This window comes from Plasmodium falciparum (genome assembly GCF_000002765.6).
Source record: "Plasmodium falciparum 3D7 genome assembly, chromosome: 2".
Taxonomy (NCBI): domain Eukaryota; phylum Apicomplexa; class Aconoidasida; order Haemosporida; family Plasmodiidae; genus Plasmodium; species Plasmodium falciparum.
In genome coordinates this window covers 360,001-377,500 of record NC_037280.1, presented here as the reverse complement: position 1 = coordinate 377,500, position 17,500 = coordinate 360,001, and the positions used below count along the sequence as shown (strand labels likewise).

The window sequence follows — 17,500 nt, the reverse complement described above, 5'->3', positions numbered from 1 at the left end:
TACATGAGAAGTTAATAATAGAATTAAAGGTATCTGGTACTTTAGCATATGCTGTAGAATAATGATTTTTAAAATTTAATGGTAGATTACCTAAATTAAAATTTTTGAAATGTAACACATCTGTAATATTTGATATTCCTGTATATTGTTGTATATTTTGTAATTCTCTAAAATTTTCATCCATTAATTCAATAACATCTTTAGGTTTTAAATTATATTTTTTATCTTTATGAATATAATAATTAATATGTTCACTATCTTCATAATCACTTTTATAATATTCTAATAAAACATTACTAAAACATGCTTGTGGAAATATAGCAAAACCTTTAGGACATTTCAATCCAAAAATATCTCCTTTTTTAATTTTAACAGTGCACTTTTTTTCTTTTACTTGACTATTTAATTCCATTAATGAAGTCGAACCTGTTGTGAAATCACATAATTTAAATGAATTTTCTGATACATTTTTCCTAACAAAAATATATATTAATCCTCTTTGTTTAATATTTGAATTATCTATTGTTTCATTAATTATAAATTTTAAATCTGTATCTTGTTTTATTGGAGGTATAAAAAAACTAATTCCTTCTCCTTTTTTTCCATTTTTATCAAAAGTAAAAATTCGATTTCCATAAACCCCTTTCAAAGCTAAACTAATAGATACTTCATTTTTTTCTTTTCCTATAACTTTAATATCATTATTGTTATCATCAAAAACTAATGATGGTTTTAATGAAAATTTTTTATATTCTTCATTTTGTACTCCTTCTTCTACATTCTTTGTTCCAAATATTGGTAATTGTATAATTACTTCTGAGAACAGTTCTGCATCGATTTTACATAAAACTATTTTATTATTATCAAATGTTAATTCAGGATTATCAAAGAAATTACATAAATGTACATTATTATGTTTAATACCTTGAGCTGTTTTAAAATCTTCTTCTTCTTTTTCATCTTTATTTAGAGTAACTTTCATGGTACCTATTGTATTAGTATGTGATGTTTTACATGAACAAGAAAATAATAATTTATTAATATAATCTAAAGGTACTTTAGCATATGCAACTTTTTTCTTATTAGAATTATGTAATGAGAATATATCTATATTAGGTATAACTTCACGAAATTTTTTTACAGTTTTATTATCTTTACTATATATTTCATGAAAACATTTTTCTGGATCTAAATTTGTTTCATTATCACATATGATACCAAATACTTCATTATTATTTATATTTATTTCACAATTTTTAGTTTCTCCATTTACTAATTTTACACTGGATGTTAAAATAGAACTATTGTTCGTAGAGAAATCACATCCATTAATTTTCCTATTACTATTTGATATATCAATATGTATTATACCATTATATCCACTTATATATTGATTTTCATCTTTATATTCTGTATTATTACATTCTACTTTAAAATGTAAATCTTTGGGAACAATTGGTGGAACAACAAAAGCAGCATATGATGTAAAAGGATCCTTTTTTTTTAAAACTTTCATAGGACTAACAATAGCCCCAGGTAATATACTTTCTAAATCTTTTTCTTCTTCAGTATCATCATATTCATTTATAACTTTCTCAAAAAATTTATCTGGTTTTATTTTTATATTTTTAAAATATTTTTCAAATGTACTGTTATCTAATACAGGTCCAGTATCTACAACACCATTATGTACTACTACATCTCCATTTCCAGGTTTCTTCGATTCTAACGTCTCAAAATTATGAAATCTTTTTTCGATTAATGATATAACTTGTAACTCATATTCATTGTCGTTTTCAGATATGTTTACTTTAGCAGCTTCATAATTATCTTTTGATGTAGGACATTTTACATATAATGTATCTAAAGGTTTTAATAATGCATAACAATGAATATTTACTGGATTACCACCAAGCTCTTCTTTTTTTTTTAATGATTCTGGTACAATTAAATTATTTTTTGAGAAATCACATACATGTCTATTATTATGAATTTGAGCAGACATCATTAATTTTGGAGCTTTTAAATTAACTTGTAAAACATATTGTTCAATATCTTTTAATTCTAAAGATTCAATATCATTATATATAACTTCTTCTAATTGTTCATCATATAAACTTTCCCATGTATCATATCCTTCTAATATTAAATGTTCTGCATCTACATCCCCGGTTGGAAAAGGTCCAGATTCATTAGATTCATTAATACTTAAAGATTCGATAATAGATTCAGGGTTAGCATCTGTATCTGCTGGTTTTTTTTTACCTAAATCATGAAATAATTCCTTTAAATAATTACGTTTATGAGATAAATGTAAATCCATATATGTCATAAGATATTTATTTTGATCAGTGCCAGTAACATAATTATCAAATTTTATATTTAATTTTTTATAAAGAGCACGTAAAACTTTAGGTCCTAATGGTGATTTGACATTATATTTTTTTTTTTTTAAATCAACACATATACATTTAAATGATATATCATTATCCATTAAAGCTGGTATTTCCATATAATTAAATTGATGTTTATATGTAAAGTTAGCCAAATTATTTTTTAAATAAAGTATACCATTAATATTTGTTAAATTTGTATGTACTATTGCATCTTTAAAACAATTTGTTAATTTTAAGGTACCAGAGGGACAAACGAAACCTATCAAATCTTTAGGTTTAGCATCTATAATACAATTTTTTACATTAGTTTTATTATAACTAAACATATGTGCATGTTCATTATCAAATGAACAACCTTTTACTTTCTGCTCTCTTTTTGAAACAGTAATATGATATATAACTTTTCCTCCTAATTGATTTTTCCACATTGTTTTTGAATTATCACATACTATATTGAATTCATATATGTCTTTTATATATATTGGTAAGAATACATAAAAATGTAATAGATCCACTTTTTCTTCATTATATAAAATTAACATTTCTTTTGTTTTATGTAACATTTCTGAATTAGGAATTAATTTATGTAATTCTTCATTATTAAATTTTTTAAATTGTGGTACTCTTGTTGGTTTTACAATATCATAATACATTTGTATATTTTTATAAATACCAAGATCTTTGGCTGGACAAAATATTTGAATATAATTAAAGAAATTCTCTATTTTTATATTACATGTATATTCTACATTTTCATCAAATGTTTTATTTACTCTTGGATTAATAAAATTTTCATGTTCACATTTATATATTTTATCATCTAATGTAGACTCAGATTGCACTTCTCTTTTTAATAATACTGTATCATTTTTGGTTATAATAACTTTTATTTTTTTAACAACTTGTTTAATAGTACATTGGCAACTAATTTCGACATCTTCTAATAAATTATATGGTGGAATTTTTAAAAAGGTAGGTGTTTTCTTATTATTTATATTATATGTTTGTGCATTTTTTAATATAGTAGTAATATCAACAGAATTCAATCCTTTATATACATTATTAAAACAATTCTCAGGTTGAAGATATATTTCAGCATCTTCAACTTCAACCTCAACCTCATTAGGATGAGTAGTTTCTAAACAATTAAATCCAATTATATCATTTTCATATGCATGCAATGTACATTCATGTGTATCACTAGAAATGTTTTCATTGAAATAATCTAATTTAGATTCATGGAAATTACATCCTTTAATCTTTTCTTCTTGCTTAGATATTAATAATTCAACAATTCCGATATTCCCTTCACCTTTATTATTATTACAACCAAACATAAAATAAAAAGGTTCCTTAATATCTATATATGGTGGAACCTGAAATGTTACAGAAAATGTATTATTATCAGATCCTAACTCATTGATACTTAAATTTAAATATCTTATCTTTTCCGTAAGACATACCGTCTCTTGAGTATCTAAAAAATTTAATAATTTCCCTAAACTGTCTGCGGAAGATAAGGGAGATAATACAGATGATTGCTCAAAATATTTCACATCTTTATGATTTTTATATGTAGGATTATTTTTTAATTCTTTTTTTCCTATATGATTAAATGGAAAAATTAAATAATATGGATATAAATTTAAATACTTTGCATTCTGTGTATTGAATTTAAAAAATTTACTAAACATTTGATATTGTATATCAAGATCTAATTTTAATACTTCCTTTTTATCTTTTAATGTTTTAGGAAATATCTCGATATTTGGATATTGTGTTTTATTAACATTACATTTTAAGGTAAATGTATCAAATTCTTTTAAATGCTTTCTACATATAAATAATTTCTTCCCATTAGCAGTAGAAGGAACCGTTTTATCTAATTTATCGGTAAAATCACATGTATAATCATGTTCTTTATTATTTACATTCTTTTGAGCTACTTGTATGGTTTTTTTTATAGGTACAAATGATTCATAAAAATCGAAAAGTGAAAAATTTAATTCTTCATTAATACTTACATATACTAAATAAGAAGTAGAAATTAAATTACTTTCCTCTTCTTTTAATATAATACTACAAAATAAATTTAATGTATCTTTATAACTTGTAGGAATGTGAACATACTGAACATTAAAATATTTTGCATTCATCTCTTTATTATATACTACAGAATTATTAACTAAGTTACCTAAACTTTTATTTTCTTTATTCCATTTTATTTCTTTATTATAAGGTATCATCTCTTCAAAACACGTTGTTGATTTTATATTCTTAGGAAATAGAATACCACCTATATCTCCGCTATATAATTTCATATAACATGGATATATATTATTTTTTTTATATATATTCTGGGTAAAGAATGTTTTCATTTTTATCTTCTCATTATGTTCATCTTCTTCAATTTGATTACCATATTTTTCTTCTTCTTCATCTTCATCCAAGAAAGCACATCCATTAATTTTATTACCATATGGTTCTACATACACTTCTACAATCCCTCTATTTCCTTTTTTGTTATCATCTTCTGTTTTTGAATTATCACATATAAAATAAAACACTGTTGCCTTGTGTACCACAGGGGGAAGAGTAAATTCAATAACACCTTCTTTAAAATTATTCTCCTTTTCGTTAACCGTCGGAGATATTAATAAACCATAAATAAGTTTCGAGAGAAGTTTTTCCTTTAGTTTAGTTTCCTCTTTTGTTAAAACAACATATGGGCTTTTTTTAGGTACATATTCTATATTATCATATAATTTTTCTACAGAACCTTTTAATGGACATATTATTTTTACTTTTATTAATGGCTCATTAACTTTTACTTCACATTTTTTTACTTTAGGACCACTTTCTGTTGGTTTTAATTGATCTGTAAAATCACAAACGTATTCTTTATTTGTATTATTAGATGCATATTTATCATATGAATCTTCGGATACAGCAGTATCTCCACTTTCTGTTGTTTCATATGACAAATCGATTTTATCTAACTCATCAACACCTACACTTGGTAATGCACCACTTTGTAACACACTTCTAATTATTTTTATAACATTTTCTCCATCTTCGACAGCTTCACCATATTCACCATATTCACCATCTCGTGCAGTATGTTTTTTAGATACTCTACTAATTGTATCATCATCTAATAAAACTTTGGAACCATCCACTTTATATACATCATCTCCTTCACCCCCTTCTATAAATTTAAACAAATCTGTTTTATCAACCTCGCTCTTTTCATAGGTAAAACTTTCTCCACCTTCATCTTTTTCTTCTTCATCACCAAATGGATATATTTCACCTTGCCTTTCTTTTTCATCTACATATTCACCTTCTTCTTCACCTACCTCTTCACCTTCTTCTTCACCTACCTCTTCACCTACCCCTTCACCTACCTCTTCACCTTCTTCTTCACCTACCTCTTCACCTACCTCTTCACCTACCTCTTCACCTACCTCTTCACCTACCTCTTCACCTACCTCTTCACCTACCTCTTCACCTACCTCTTCACCTACCTCTTCATCTACATCTTCATTTTTTATTGTACTATCATAAGTATCACCATCTTGGTCTTCATAATATTCGTCAACTCTTATCATATCTCCATCCCGTGCTTCTACAGAATCTTCATCCTCATCATTAAAACTTTCTTCTGAAGATTCAGCACCTACTTCTTCCTGATGTTCCTCTTGTAATTGTTCTTCTGTTTCATCCCCACTTTCTTCATAAACATAATCATCATATTCTTCCTCCTCCTCTTCTTCTTCTTCTTCCTCTTCTTCCTCTTCCTCTTCTTCTTCCTCCTCCTCTTCTTCCTCATCATCTATTACAAAATTATCCCTGGGCGACATGTCTTCCTCATCCAAATTTCTGTTTCGACGTACTAGGTTAAAGCTATCCGAGGGGGTTAAATACATATATATATATTTCAACGAACTGTTTATAAAAAAATTAGACTTATGTTTTTTTTGTACTACAGTTTTTTTTCTTTTGGGTGAAGAAAATATTTTCATCAAGCACCTTTTTAAAAAAGTTAGTAAAAAGTTTTCTTCATTTGTATTATCATCAAACCATTCTATAAGTGTATCATCACTTTCATAATCTTTATTTTCGTATGTATCCCTTTGTATTTTTTCCTCAACATTTTGTATATCATTTTTATTTTCTTTATCTATATTTCTTATTAATATCATATTTTTTTCTTGTACATTGGAATGCATATCACTACTAACAACATGATCATTTGTTACATTCTTTTTTATAATAATTGTGTCCAGTGTTTTCCTTTCCTTCTTCCCTACGATAGGATAAAAACATGTAATATTCTTTGAACCCATTTCAAATGAACTTCCTTCTTTATGAAAGGGACATGTTCTTTGTTTTATTTTTACGGATGTATCCTTTCTCATCCTTATTTCTTTAGATAAATTATAAATACCACCATTTTTATAAAAGCACTCCTTTTTATTCTTCTTTTCTTTTGTTTCGGGTGTCTTAAAAAGGTTGTGGGAATAATAAAATAAGTGGAATCTCTTATCTTCATCATCCTTAATATTATTTCCCTTTATCACATTACAACGCAGGTCTTTTTTCTCGCTAAATATGTATACCAGGATAATGAGGAATAGATTCTTCAGCGTTATAATTTTCTTCATTTATTAAAAGAAAAGAAAAATATACGATCAAGAAGGATAAAAGAATGGTAGAAGAAAAAAAATATAAAAATATAAAAATAAAAAAAATAAAAAAAATAAAAAAATAAAAATAATAAAAAAATAAAAAAATAAAAAAAATAAAAAAAATAAAAAAAATAAAAAAATAAAAAAAATACGGGAAAAATTAAATATAAATATATATATATATATATATATATATATATTTATGTATGTGTGTGTGATGATATATATTTATGCGCTTAAATGTGAATATATAGATGACATAAATATTTCTGATGTTTCATTTTTTGAAAAGAAAAAGTAATTACATTTTTTTATATTTTTAAATGAAATATGCGAAGCTATATGTATTGTATTGTATTGTATTTATTTTCTTCTTCTTTTTTGGAACATGAAAAAATTTACTCATAAGAATATCATGAGTATTTTTCTATATTACAGTGTTTATACATACATATAAATATAAATAAATATATATATATAATATATTTGTTATTTTATATGTGTAGAATATTTTATGTAACGTCTGCTCCTTTATATATATATATATATATATATATATATATATATATATATATATTGGTATATTCTCTATAAAAATATTTACATAATATATCTATAGAGCATTGCATGTAAATGTAAAAGAAATTAAATGAACATATATAAAAAAAGTGTATGTCTATAACATCAAAGAAATATATATATATATATATATATATATATAATGTTATATTTTATATATTATTATGTGTTAATATATATATATATTTTTTTTTTTTTTTTTTGTAACGTAAAAGATATAACTTTTTTTTTATTTTTTTTATTTTTTTTATTTTTTTTATTTTTTTTATTTATTGTAGATGAGCGAATTCAAATATATTATAAATTAAGAATAAAAAATATCACGTGTGAAATGAAATAATATATATATATATACATCCTATAATATATGTATACTTTTTTTTTTATTCTACACACATATGTTTTTATATGTACCTATACTATAATATATATTCACGTGTATATATATTATATATATATATATTATATATTTACGCATATATAGACATTGTTTTTGTTTTAATATTCGTAAGTTATATAATGTTTACCAAATAAAATAAGGGCAAAAAAGAGGGAAAAAAAAAAAAAAAAAAAAAAAAGAAGAAAAAATAATATAAAACATAAATAAGCAAATTAAAAAAAAAAAAAAAAGAAAAAAAGAAGAATAAATAGAATAATTAAAATGATTAAAAATACGCAAGAATAATATTATGTAATAATACATTATATATATATATATATAAGTGCGTAATATAAGACAATATGTTTTTTTTTTTTTTTTTTTTTTTTTTTTTTTTTTTCCTTTGTTTGCTAGTAAATGGTTAGGCACTAGATATACTTAATAATTCTTTTTATATAGACACCGTAATATATACATGTGTAAATGTTTTTATAGAAAGTTTATATATTATACATATATATATATATATATATATATATATATATTATATATATATTTATATATATGTATGTATAGATGATAGTGATGTTAAGGACCATGGGTATATATGCTCTTAATAAAATGTATTCTTTATTATGTTAAACAAAATATTATCATGTGAAATAAAATTTATACACACTTGCTAAATGATCATAAATATATTTTATGTGTGGATATTTTTTTTTTTTTTTTTTTTTTAAATTCTCTTATTTATTGAAAAAGAAAAAAAATATATATATATGTAATATAGAATAAAATAAGAAATATTTAATTAATAAATATTATGCCAAAAAAAAGAAAAAAAAAGAAAATATATAAATATATATGTTATATATCCATCTGTGACAACACAATATATATATATATAGTACCCCTTATGTCATATTATTTATATGTTTTATAATACATTTTTTTTTTTTTTTTTTTTTTTTTTTATTTCATTTGGGTTATATATTTCGTCCATTATAATAAATTATTCATATACATAAGCACATTATATATACATACATATATATATATATATTTATTTATATATATATTTATTTATATATATTTATATATTTATATGTGGAGTGGTGGCTTCAAATTAGCATACCTATATTGTATTATAGATTTTTCCAAAGTATATTTAGGTGTTCCCATTACATAAGGCTCGTACAATATTTGTATAGTTACCTCTTTATAATCTGCCTTGGTTACTTGATAACATTTACATAAAAATGTTTCTACTAGTATTTTTTTCACATGAACAAATGATAAGATAGGTTTATCATTTTGTTTATAAAAGAACATATTTTTTGTTTCCATGATAATATTTTTTTTATAAACATTTTGGTTTACAATGATATTTTCAAAACAATCTGGTGGATGTAATTTTGTAAAACTTGGACAAGCTAAACCTATTAACATATCATCTTGTATATTAATTTTACATATATAATTTTTTGGTATATCATCCCATTTTTTGCTAAATAAGAAATGAGTTGAAAATTCCCCTACAAAATCACATCCATATATTTTTAAAAAATTCGATTTAACTTTTATTTTTACAGTAGCTGTTTTCCCACGTGTATTTTCATTTAACGTTAAAGAATTATCACATGAAATTAGAAATTCTGCATCTTTTAAAATAAGAGGTGGTATATGTAATGAACTTGAATATGTTTGTTCATTTATATCTATTTTTATATTTGCAAAAGATATAACTTCATTTATATTTTTTATAACTAATATATCTTTAAAATAACTATTATATTGCTCATATTCTGATGTGGTAGTATCTGAAGTAATAGGATCAGGATGAATATTACTTTGAAATGAACTATTCATAATATTATTTGATATGTGTACAGAAGAACGACTAGATGATATATTATCTCCTATAACAGCTTTAGGTTTTTCTGAAATTATAGATATAAATATTTTATTTCCCATATCATCATATTCTACTGATGCATTTTTTGAACTCTTTTTATTATTTATATCTTCTATATTTATTATATGTCCATCTATATTTTTTTTCCCTTCAAGTATTGCTTTAACTAATTTTTCGTTTTCTTCTATACTCCTCTTTCTTTTATCATCATTTTTATCTTCTAATACATAAACATACTCAAAAAAATTCTCAGGACTAATTTTGGATTGTCTGAATTGAGAAGAATTTCTTAAGGGGCACACAACTTCGATTTTACTAAACTCTGAAGCAGCTACGATTATATCGTATACTTGTTTAGTTCTAAGAGGGTTAAGAATATTATCATCTTCATCATCACCCTCCCCGTCGACATCTTCAGCATCATCCTCCCCCCCGATGTCTTCATCAGCCTGGTAACCATCACCCTCATCACTTGACAATAAGGTAACAGGCAAATTATCGTACTTATTTACATTTTCGTTTATATTTTTATGATCGTTTTCAATTTCTTTATAAACATTTTGTTGTGTCCTATTTTCCTCCTTGTGATTTTTTTTTCTTGATACTTTTTTGTTTGAAGACATAAGAGACATTGTAGATATGCCTAGCACATTTTCAGAGCTTATATTTGTTGGTCCTTTTGAAAAATCATAAAAATAATCCATTTTTTGATATGCAAATATGTTATGTGTAATTTCTTTTTTAAACCAATTATTTAGATCGTCTCCTACAATATTAATTTGAATAATACCTGTTTTTATTAATTTTACAGAATTACATCTACAAAAAATTTTGAGTGATTTTTTAATTTTTTTGGGCAAAATAATATATGAAGGTGTGAAATTATATTTATATATATCATTATTTAATATTTTAACACCTTTTAATAATTTTTCTAACTTATGTGTTTCTAATTCTTTATCCACTCCTTCAATTTGTATAGATTCAAAACAATCACTTGGTGTTGTAAGAAAATTGTAGGGGCAGCTAAATCCGACAATATCATTTTCTATAGCTTCGATATTACAATATGTATTTTTTCCTTCAATAAGTTCAATTTCGAATTCGAATGAATTTTTCTTGTTGGAAATATCTATATGGTTTATCATATGTACATCATGACCTTGATTATCATTATGTAATACATGATGAGATGATGATAAAGGTGAGGATGCATGTGATCCATAAGATGATTCTAACGTTGAAGCTGACGATAATGTTGATGGTGTGTCTATAAAATCACAACCTAAAATTTTGTTATCATTTTTTTTAATAAAAATAGATGCAGAACCTATAATTCCTTTTGATAGATTTCTAGGAACATTTTCACATGAGAAAATAATATTTTTTGATGAATCAGTATATGGAGAAATTATTAATTCTAATTCTCCTTTTTCAAAGAAGGAAACGTTTTTTTCTGTTTTATTTATTAAAACAGAACCATATAATAATTTGGTTAATCCATTTAACATATCTGTTTCATCTAGTCCTAAATTAGAACTATATATTAGATTAGGATATAATTTATTATTTTCTACTTCTTCTTCATTAAGTTTGCTTGGACATTTGATTTTGAATTTATCAAAAGAACCTAGATCTATATTACATCTATATACTAATATAGTATTTATATTATCGTTTGTTGAGAGCGTTACACGTTTGATTTTATCCGAAGTTTCTTTTTCTTTATATTCATTAATTTTTTTTTTTAAATAATCTATATATTTTTTTTTCATAATTTCTTTTTTTAATTTTAAATGAATACTAAAATATGTAAATTCTTCATGTGTATTATAAAGATCTGATAATATTTTTAAATATCTTTCTAAAACATTTTGTACATTTACCGAAGTATCAAAAGATATGGAATAATGATTTTGTGTAAAATCACAAATATATGTATCTTTTAAATAATACGGTGTAACATCTATATATTGTAATATACTTGATTCTTTATTATATGCTTTTGAAAAGTTAATAATATCTTCATTTTTTATATATATGGTTCCAACATTTTTTGTTTCATTATGATGACATGTACAAAAAAAATTTAATTCTTTTTTGGTAATTTTGGATATAATTAAAAATGTAGATGAACTATTTAATAATACATGTGATTTAGTATTAATAACTTTAACTTGATCAAATATATTTTGTATTTTTTCATGTATTTGTTCGTTCATATTTGTTTTTAAAAAAACATTATTAAAACAATTATTTGGATTAATATTCCCATTAGGACAATTTAAACTTATAATAATATTTTCTTTTAATTTAACTTCACAATATTGATTTTGTGTTTTTAAATCATAAACAGATGTATAATAAAATGATGATTTTTTATTGGAATCACCTGAAAAATCACAACCATAAAATTTCTTATCTGTAATATGTTGTGGTATTTTAATAAGAATAATACCCTTCTTACCTATTTTATCATCAATTTTGGTCTCTGAATTATCACATAATAATTTAATAGTAACATCTTCTTTAACAATTAATGGTGTCACAAAAGAAAAATTTCCTTTTTCAAAAAAATATCTATTTTTATCAAATATAATTACACCTGGTAATATATCTTCAAGTTTTTGTTTTTTAAATAAATATATTATTTCATCCTTATCTTCTGGCATATATTTCATGTGTTCATATTTTTTTATATTTTCATCATCTTCCATTATTTCTGACGATTTGTCAAAGGTCCCATATTTAAATAACCATTCTGAATTAGAACTTTTTTTATTTTTTGGACATTTCACTTCTATAAAATTTAAATTATTTTCCAAAGATAAATAACATGAGTATATCATTTTATCTTCACTTTCTGGTTCTAAAGAATTATCTTCGGTAGTAAAATCACATATATGTTTTTTTCGATAAATAGGTGTTACCCTCTTAAAATAATATGAATATCCTATGAGTATATCAGCTTCATATTGATAATCAATTGTTTTGATAATATTAAAACCTTTATTTGAATAATTTAATTCTAAACTTATTTTATTTTCTTTTTTCACAAGAACATTAGTATCTGAAACACTATCCTTATCAACATTACAATAACAAAATAAATGAACATGATTAAGAAATTCTTGAGGAATTTTTAAATATGATATACCTTTATCATTAGAATAATATTCAAAATTTTCATTGATATCTAATAATTCAACTAAATTATCTGTATTATCATATGTTTTTAAAAAACAACTTGAAGGTGTTAAATATAAATTATTTTCATATGGACACATAATACCTACAAATTCAATTTCTCCATCGCTTCTTATAGTACACTCTTCTTTTTTTAGATCATCTATTTTTATACTTTTTTTTAAATAATTATATTTAGCAGAATTCTTATAAAAATAACAACCTTCTATTGGATTCCCAAAAGATTTTAAATGTATAGTCATAATGCCGTTATTTCCTACATTCTTATTTTTTATTGTGCTATCATTAATGCATGCAAATTCTATTGTCTGATTCTTTTTTAAATATGGAGGTAGTTGAAATATGAAGAATCCATTTTCTATACTGTTTCTTTTTCCTATATATTGTTCGTATGTATTGCTACTACTATGTGTTTCTTCGATCCTAGATTTGGTAAGAGGCACCGATTTTGGAGATATAGAAAAGCTTGTGTGTGTTAATGGTGTATATATAGATGGTGTATTAAATACAGATGTTGATTTATTTCGTGTTGAGAAAAGATATGATTTGTTTGTATTATATGTTTTGTGTAAAAAGCTCGTGGGTGTTAATAGATCAGGTTTGATTACATCTTCAAGTTTCATATTAATGACATCTTTAATTAGAATCCCTGGTATTATTTCATCAATATTTACAATATTTAAACCATTTTTATTTATAGTACGTTTAGGAGCATTTTTTGGTAAATGATACAGATTAGAATAAATATTTCTTTTGTTAAATAACAAATTTAGTTCTTTTTTTTTTTGATCGATTTGTTGTTCGATTCCAGTTGGTTTTAATAAATCTTTTTGTAAAGAATTATATACTTCTGAGATGGTTTGATCGTTTTGTTCATCCCTTCGATTAGTTGGGCAGTTTAGTGCTATATAATTTAAAGGTTTTGGATACCATATAGTACATATATAATTTTTGGTTTTATTATTTAAAGGTTGTAATATTTGTTTTTTGTTTAAGAAGTCACATAAATATGTGATAGGTGGGTTTTTCATAATAGGTTCATATGTGATTTTATCATGTATATTATAATCATAAAGTTCATCATAATTTTTATAATGAACATGTATTCTTTTTACAATATGATTAAATATATCTTCTCCTGATGTACGTTCATAAGAAGAATAGGTTTGATTCTTATCTATACAATAACATTCAAATGAAAAAGAGTTCGAAATATAATTATTAAAACCAGCTATAGCAAGATTTTCTTGTTTCATAGAATATAATATTAATTTATTCGATAATTTATCATTTAATTTATATACTTTTTTATCTATATATACTTGTGAAAAACAATCTTTGGGTTCTTTTATACTATTAGATGGGCATCTAAAACCAAAGACTGAATTAGATGTAATATTTATATTACATATCTTACCATCAATATAATTATTTAAATAATTATATCCCTGTACTTTTTCAAAATCGCAAAATGATACACTTCTATTTTTTATACTTGTTCTTAAATGCAGAAGAATATATACATTTTGATAATCCTTATTTGAATTAGATATAACACATTCTATAATTAAAGGGAATGGACCATGATTTATATATGAAGTTAAAAAAAATTTTGAATTACGAAAAGCTTCCTCTAATCCTTCTATATCTATATCTTTACTTAATAAAGTAATATCACTAAATTTATTTATTGGATAAGTTGAGTTTAAATATTTGACAGATGTTATAGGTTCAGTCGTTTGTATTTGTGTACCCACAAGAGTATCACAATTATAAATAAATAAAGAAAATTCATGTATAGTTCTTTCACAAACTTGTGAATCGTATTCAGATTTATATTGAAAATTACAAATATTATATGGTATACCATTATAATTAAGATGACTATAATATGGTTCATCTCCACTTATATCTTGATTAATATTTAATTTAACATGTTCATCTTCTAAATAAAATATATCTTTATCAACACTTGTTTCTCCTAATCCAAATATGATTTTGCTTGTTTTTTTTTTATAAGTAAATTTACAACTAAATTCTATTTCTTCATCTCCAAAATCTTCAGGAAGAAAAAAAAAACGTATTTTATAATTATCCCTATCTAGATTAATACATTTGACATATTGTAAAAATACTTCTAGTTGTAATATTTTATCATCTTCATATACTGTTTTAAAACATCCAGGAGGATCTAAAATAGAATTCTCTAATTTTATTCCTACAATTTTATTATTATAACTTTTAAATCGATATTCATTTGATGTATTATCTACTATCCTTTCAAATACCGTTTTATCTTTTTCATTGGTACTTAGTCCTAATATTTTTTTGGTATTTCTAGGTATACGTATTCTTATTTTTATTAAATCTTCAAATTTATACAAATCATTCATTTCACCGTTTGCACAAGTTACTGTAAAATTCATTTGGGTTCTAGAAAAATATGGAATCATAAATTCAACAATACCTGTTGTTATAACATTCTTTAAACCTAAATTCCCATATATTGGATAAAAAGGAATTGAATATATTTCTTCAGATAATTTTATTTTATCATTTTCTTCTACTATATGATTTAAAGCATCATGTGGACTAGTAATGATATGTGAATGTTTTACAGTAGGTTTAAAACAAATTATAACAATACGATGAAATTGTTCTGTAGACGTTACCACAATTTCATTATTATTATTTGATCTCTTTACACCTCCTGTAAAATATTCATATAAATTTACAACTGTTTCATTTCTTTCTCCTTGTTTTATATATGGTTTTAATTCAACATTTTCTTCGCTGACGGACAATTTTCTTGTATTATTATGTAGTTTTATATTAATTTTTATATCATCATTTCTTTTTTTTTTCTCTTCATCATCATTAAATAAAAAAAATTTATGAACATAAAATATATTATTATAATTATTATTATGTCTAATATTCATATTTTCCTTAATTCCTTCTATTTTCTTTTTTACCTTTTTTGTATAATCAAACATATAATAGTATATATTAAAAATATATTTATTCATATAAAATATATTATCCCAAAAATTTTCAAAAAAGGTTTCAAAAAAAGTTTCTTTATTTTTATCATAAATTATTCCTTTTATACATTTAAACAAAATATTATAATCATCACATATATTCTTTGTCTTCTCATATGTGTTCTTATAAATCCATTTTAATTTATTATTTCTTTTGTATTTATTTACACATATATATTTTCTCTCCTTTATCAATCTTTCAAATATAAAAAATTTTTTCCCCTTATCTCTCTCATTACTATTCCTTAGCCATGATTTTATTTCTTCACTCTCTTCATGAACATAAAAGGTCGATTTACAAATTTTTTTTTTCTTTTTTTTTTTTGTACTACTTCTCAACACACTCTTAATATTATCAAAGTACAAAACGTAGACAAGGAAAGTAAAAAAGAAGAACAAATAATAAAATGTCCTTTTCTTGTCCATTTTGAAAAATAAATAAATAAATAAATAAATAAACATATATATATATTTATATATATATATATATTTATATATATATATATTTATATATATGTGGACAATGTTAGATGTGGTAGTTTCGAAACATATTTTTAAAAAAAAAAAAAAAGTGTAGAAAAAATTCTTTTAAAAAGAGTTACATTTTACGTTCTATATTTTGTTATATATAATAAGTTTTCTTCTATATTCTCATATATATCTTACGTCCATTTTATAGTTGTATTATAATATAACACAAATGTACAAAAAATAAATAAATATATACGTTAACATGGACGGATGGAAAAAATACTATATATATATATATATATAGAGAGAGAGAAATATAATATATTATTATATTATATATTATAAAAAATGACGAAAAAAAAAGTACTTTTGTATATCTTTAAATAATGTAGAGAAGAATATCAAATTAGGTATACCTACTATTAAATGTCTTATTGTAAAATAAGCATATGTTACTATCTATATATAATTCATTATAAGAACATAAAAAAAAAAAAATATCTATTTTGTTTTTATAATATTTTTTCTATTATCTATTTAATATCCTCTTATGTCTTCTATATCTATAAATTTTATGAGACCCTCATATTATAGACACACACAAAAAAAATAAAAAAATAAAAAATAAAAAATAAAAAATAAAAAAAAAAAGAATAAAAGAATAAAAGAATAAAAGAATAAAAGAATAAAAGTGATTACATATATGCAAAAAAAAAAAAAAAAAAAAAAAAATATATATATAGACATTATTCAAATGTATATATGAATATATATATATATATATATATGATGAAATAAAAAATATATAAAATTTTATT

The 17,500-nt window shown here is 22.8% G+C and overlaps 2 protein-coding genes across 2 annotated transcripts in view; both read right to left on the bottom strand.

Annotated features, from left to right (window-relative positions):
* PF3D7_0209000 (6-cysteine protein P230) overlaps positions 1-7,063 on the bottom strand; it is a gene marked incomplete at both ends in the record, with an annotated part of 9,408 nt that extends 2,345 nt beyond the window's left edge. The window contains one exon of the mRNA XM_001349564.1: positions 1-7,063. This exon is cut by the window's left edge and continues 2,345 nt beyond it. Within this exon, the coding sequence (XP_001349600.1) occupies positions 1-7,063 (7,063 nt within the window).
* A 2,083-nt stretch (positions 7,064-9,146) lies between these two features.
* On the bottom strand, positions 9,147-16,673 carry PF3D7_0208900 (6-cysteine protein P230p; the record flags this gene model as incomplete). The annotated part of the gene is made up of 1 exon (XM_001349563.1): positions 9,147-16,673. The coding sequence occupies one exon, from the start codon at positions 16,671-16,673 to the stop codon at positions 9,147-9,149; it is 7,527 nt and encodes a 2,508-aa protein (XP_001349599.1).
* Positions 16,674-17,500: the final 827 nt, after the last annotated feature.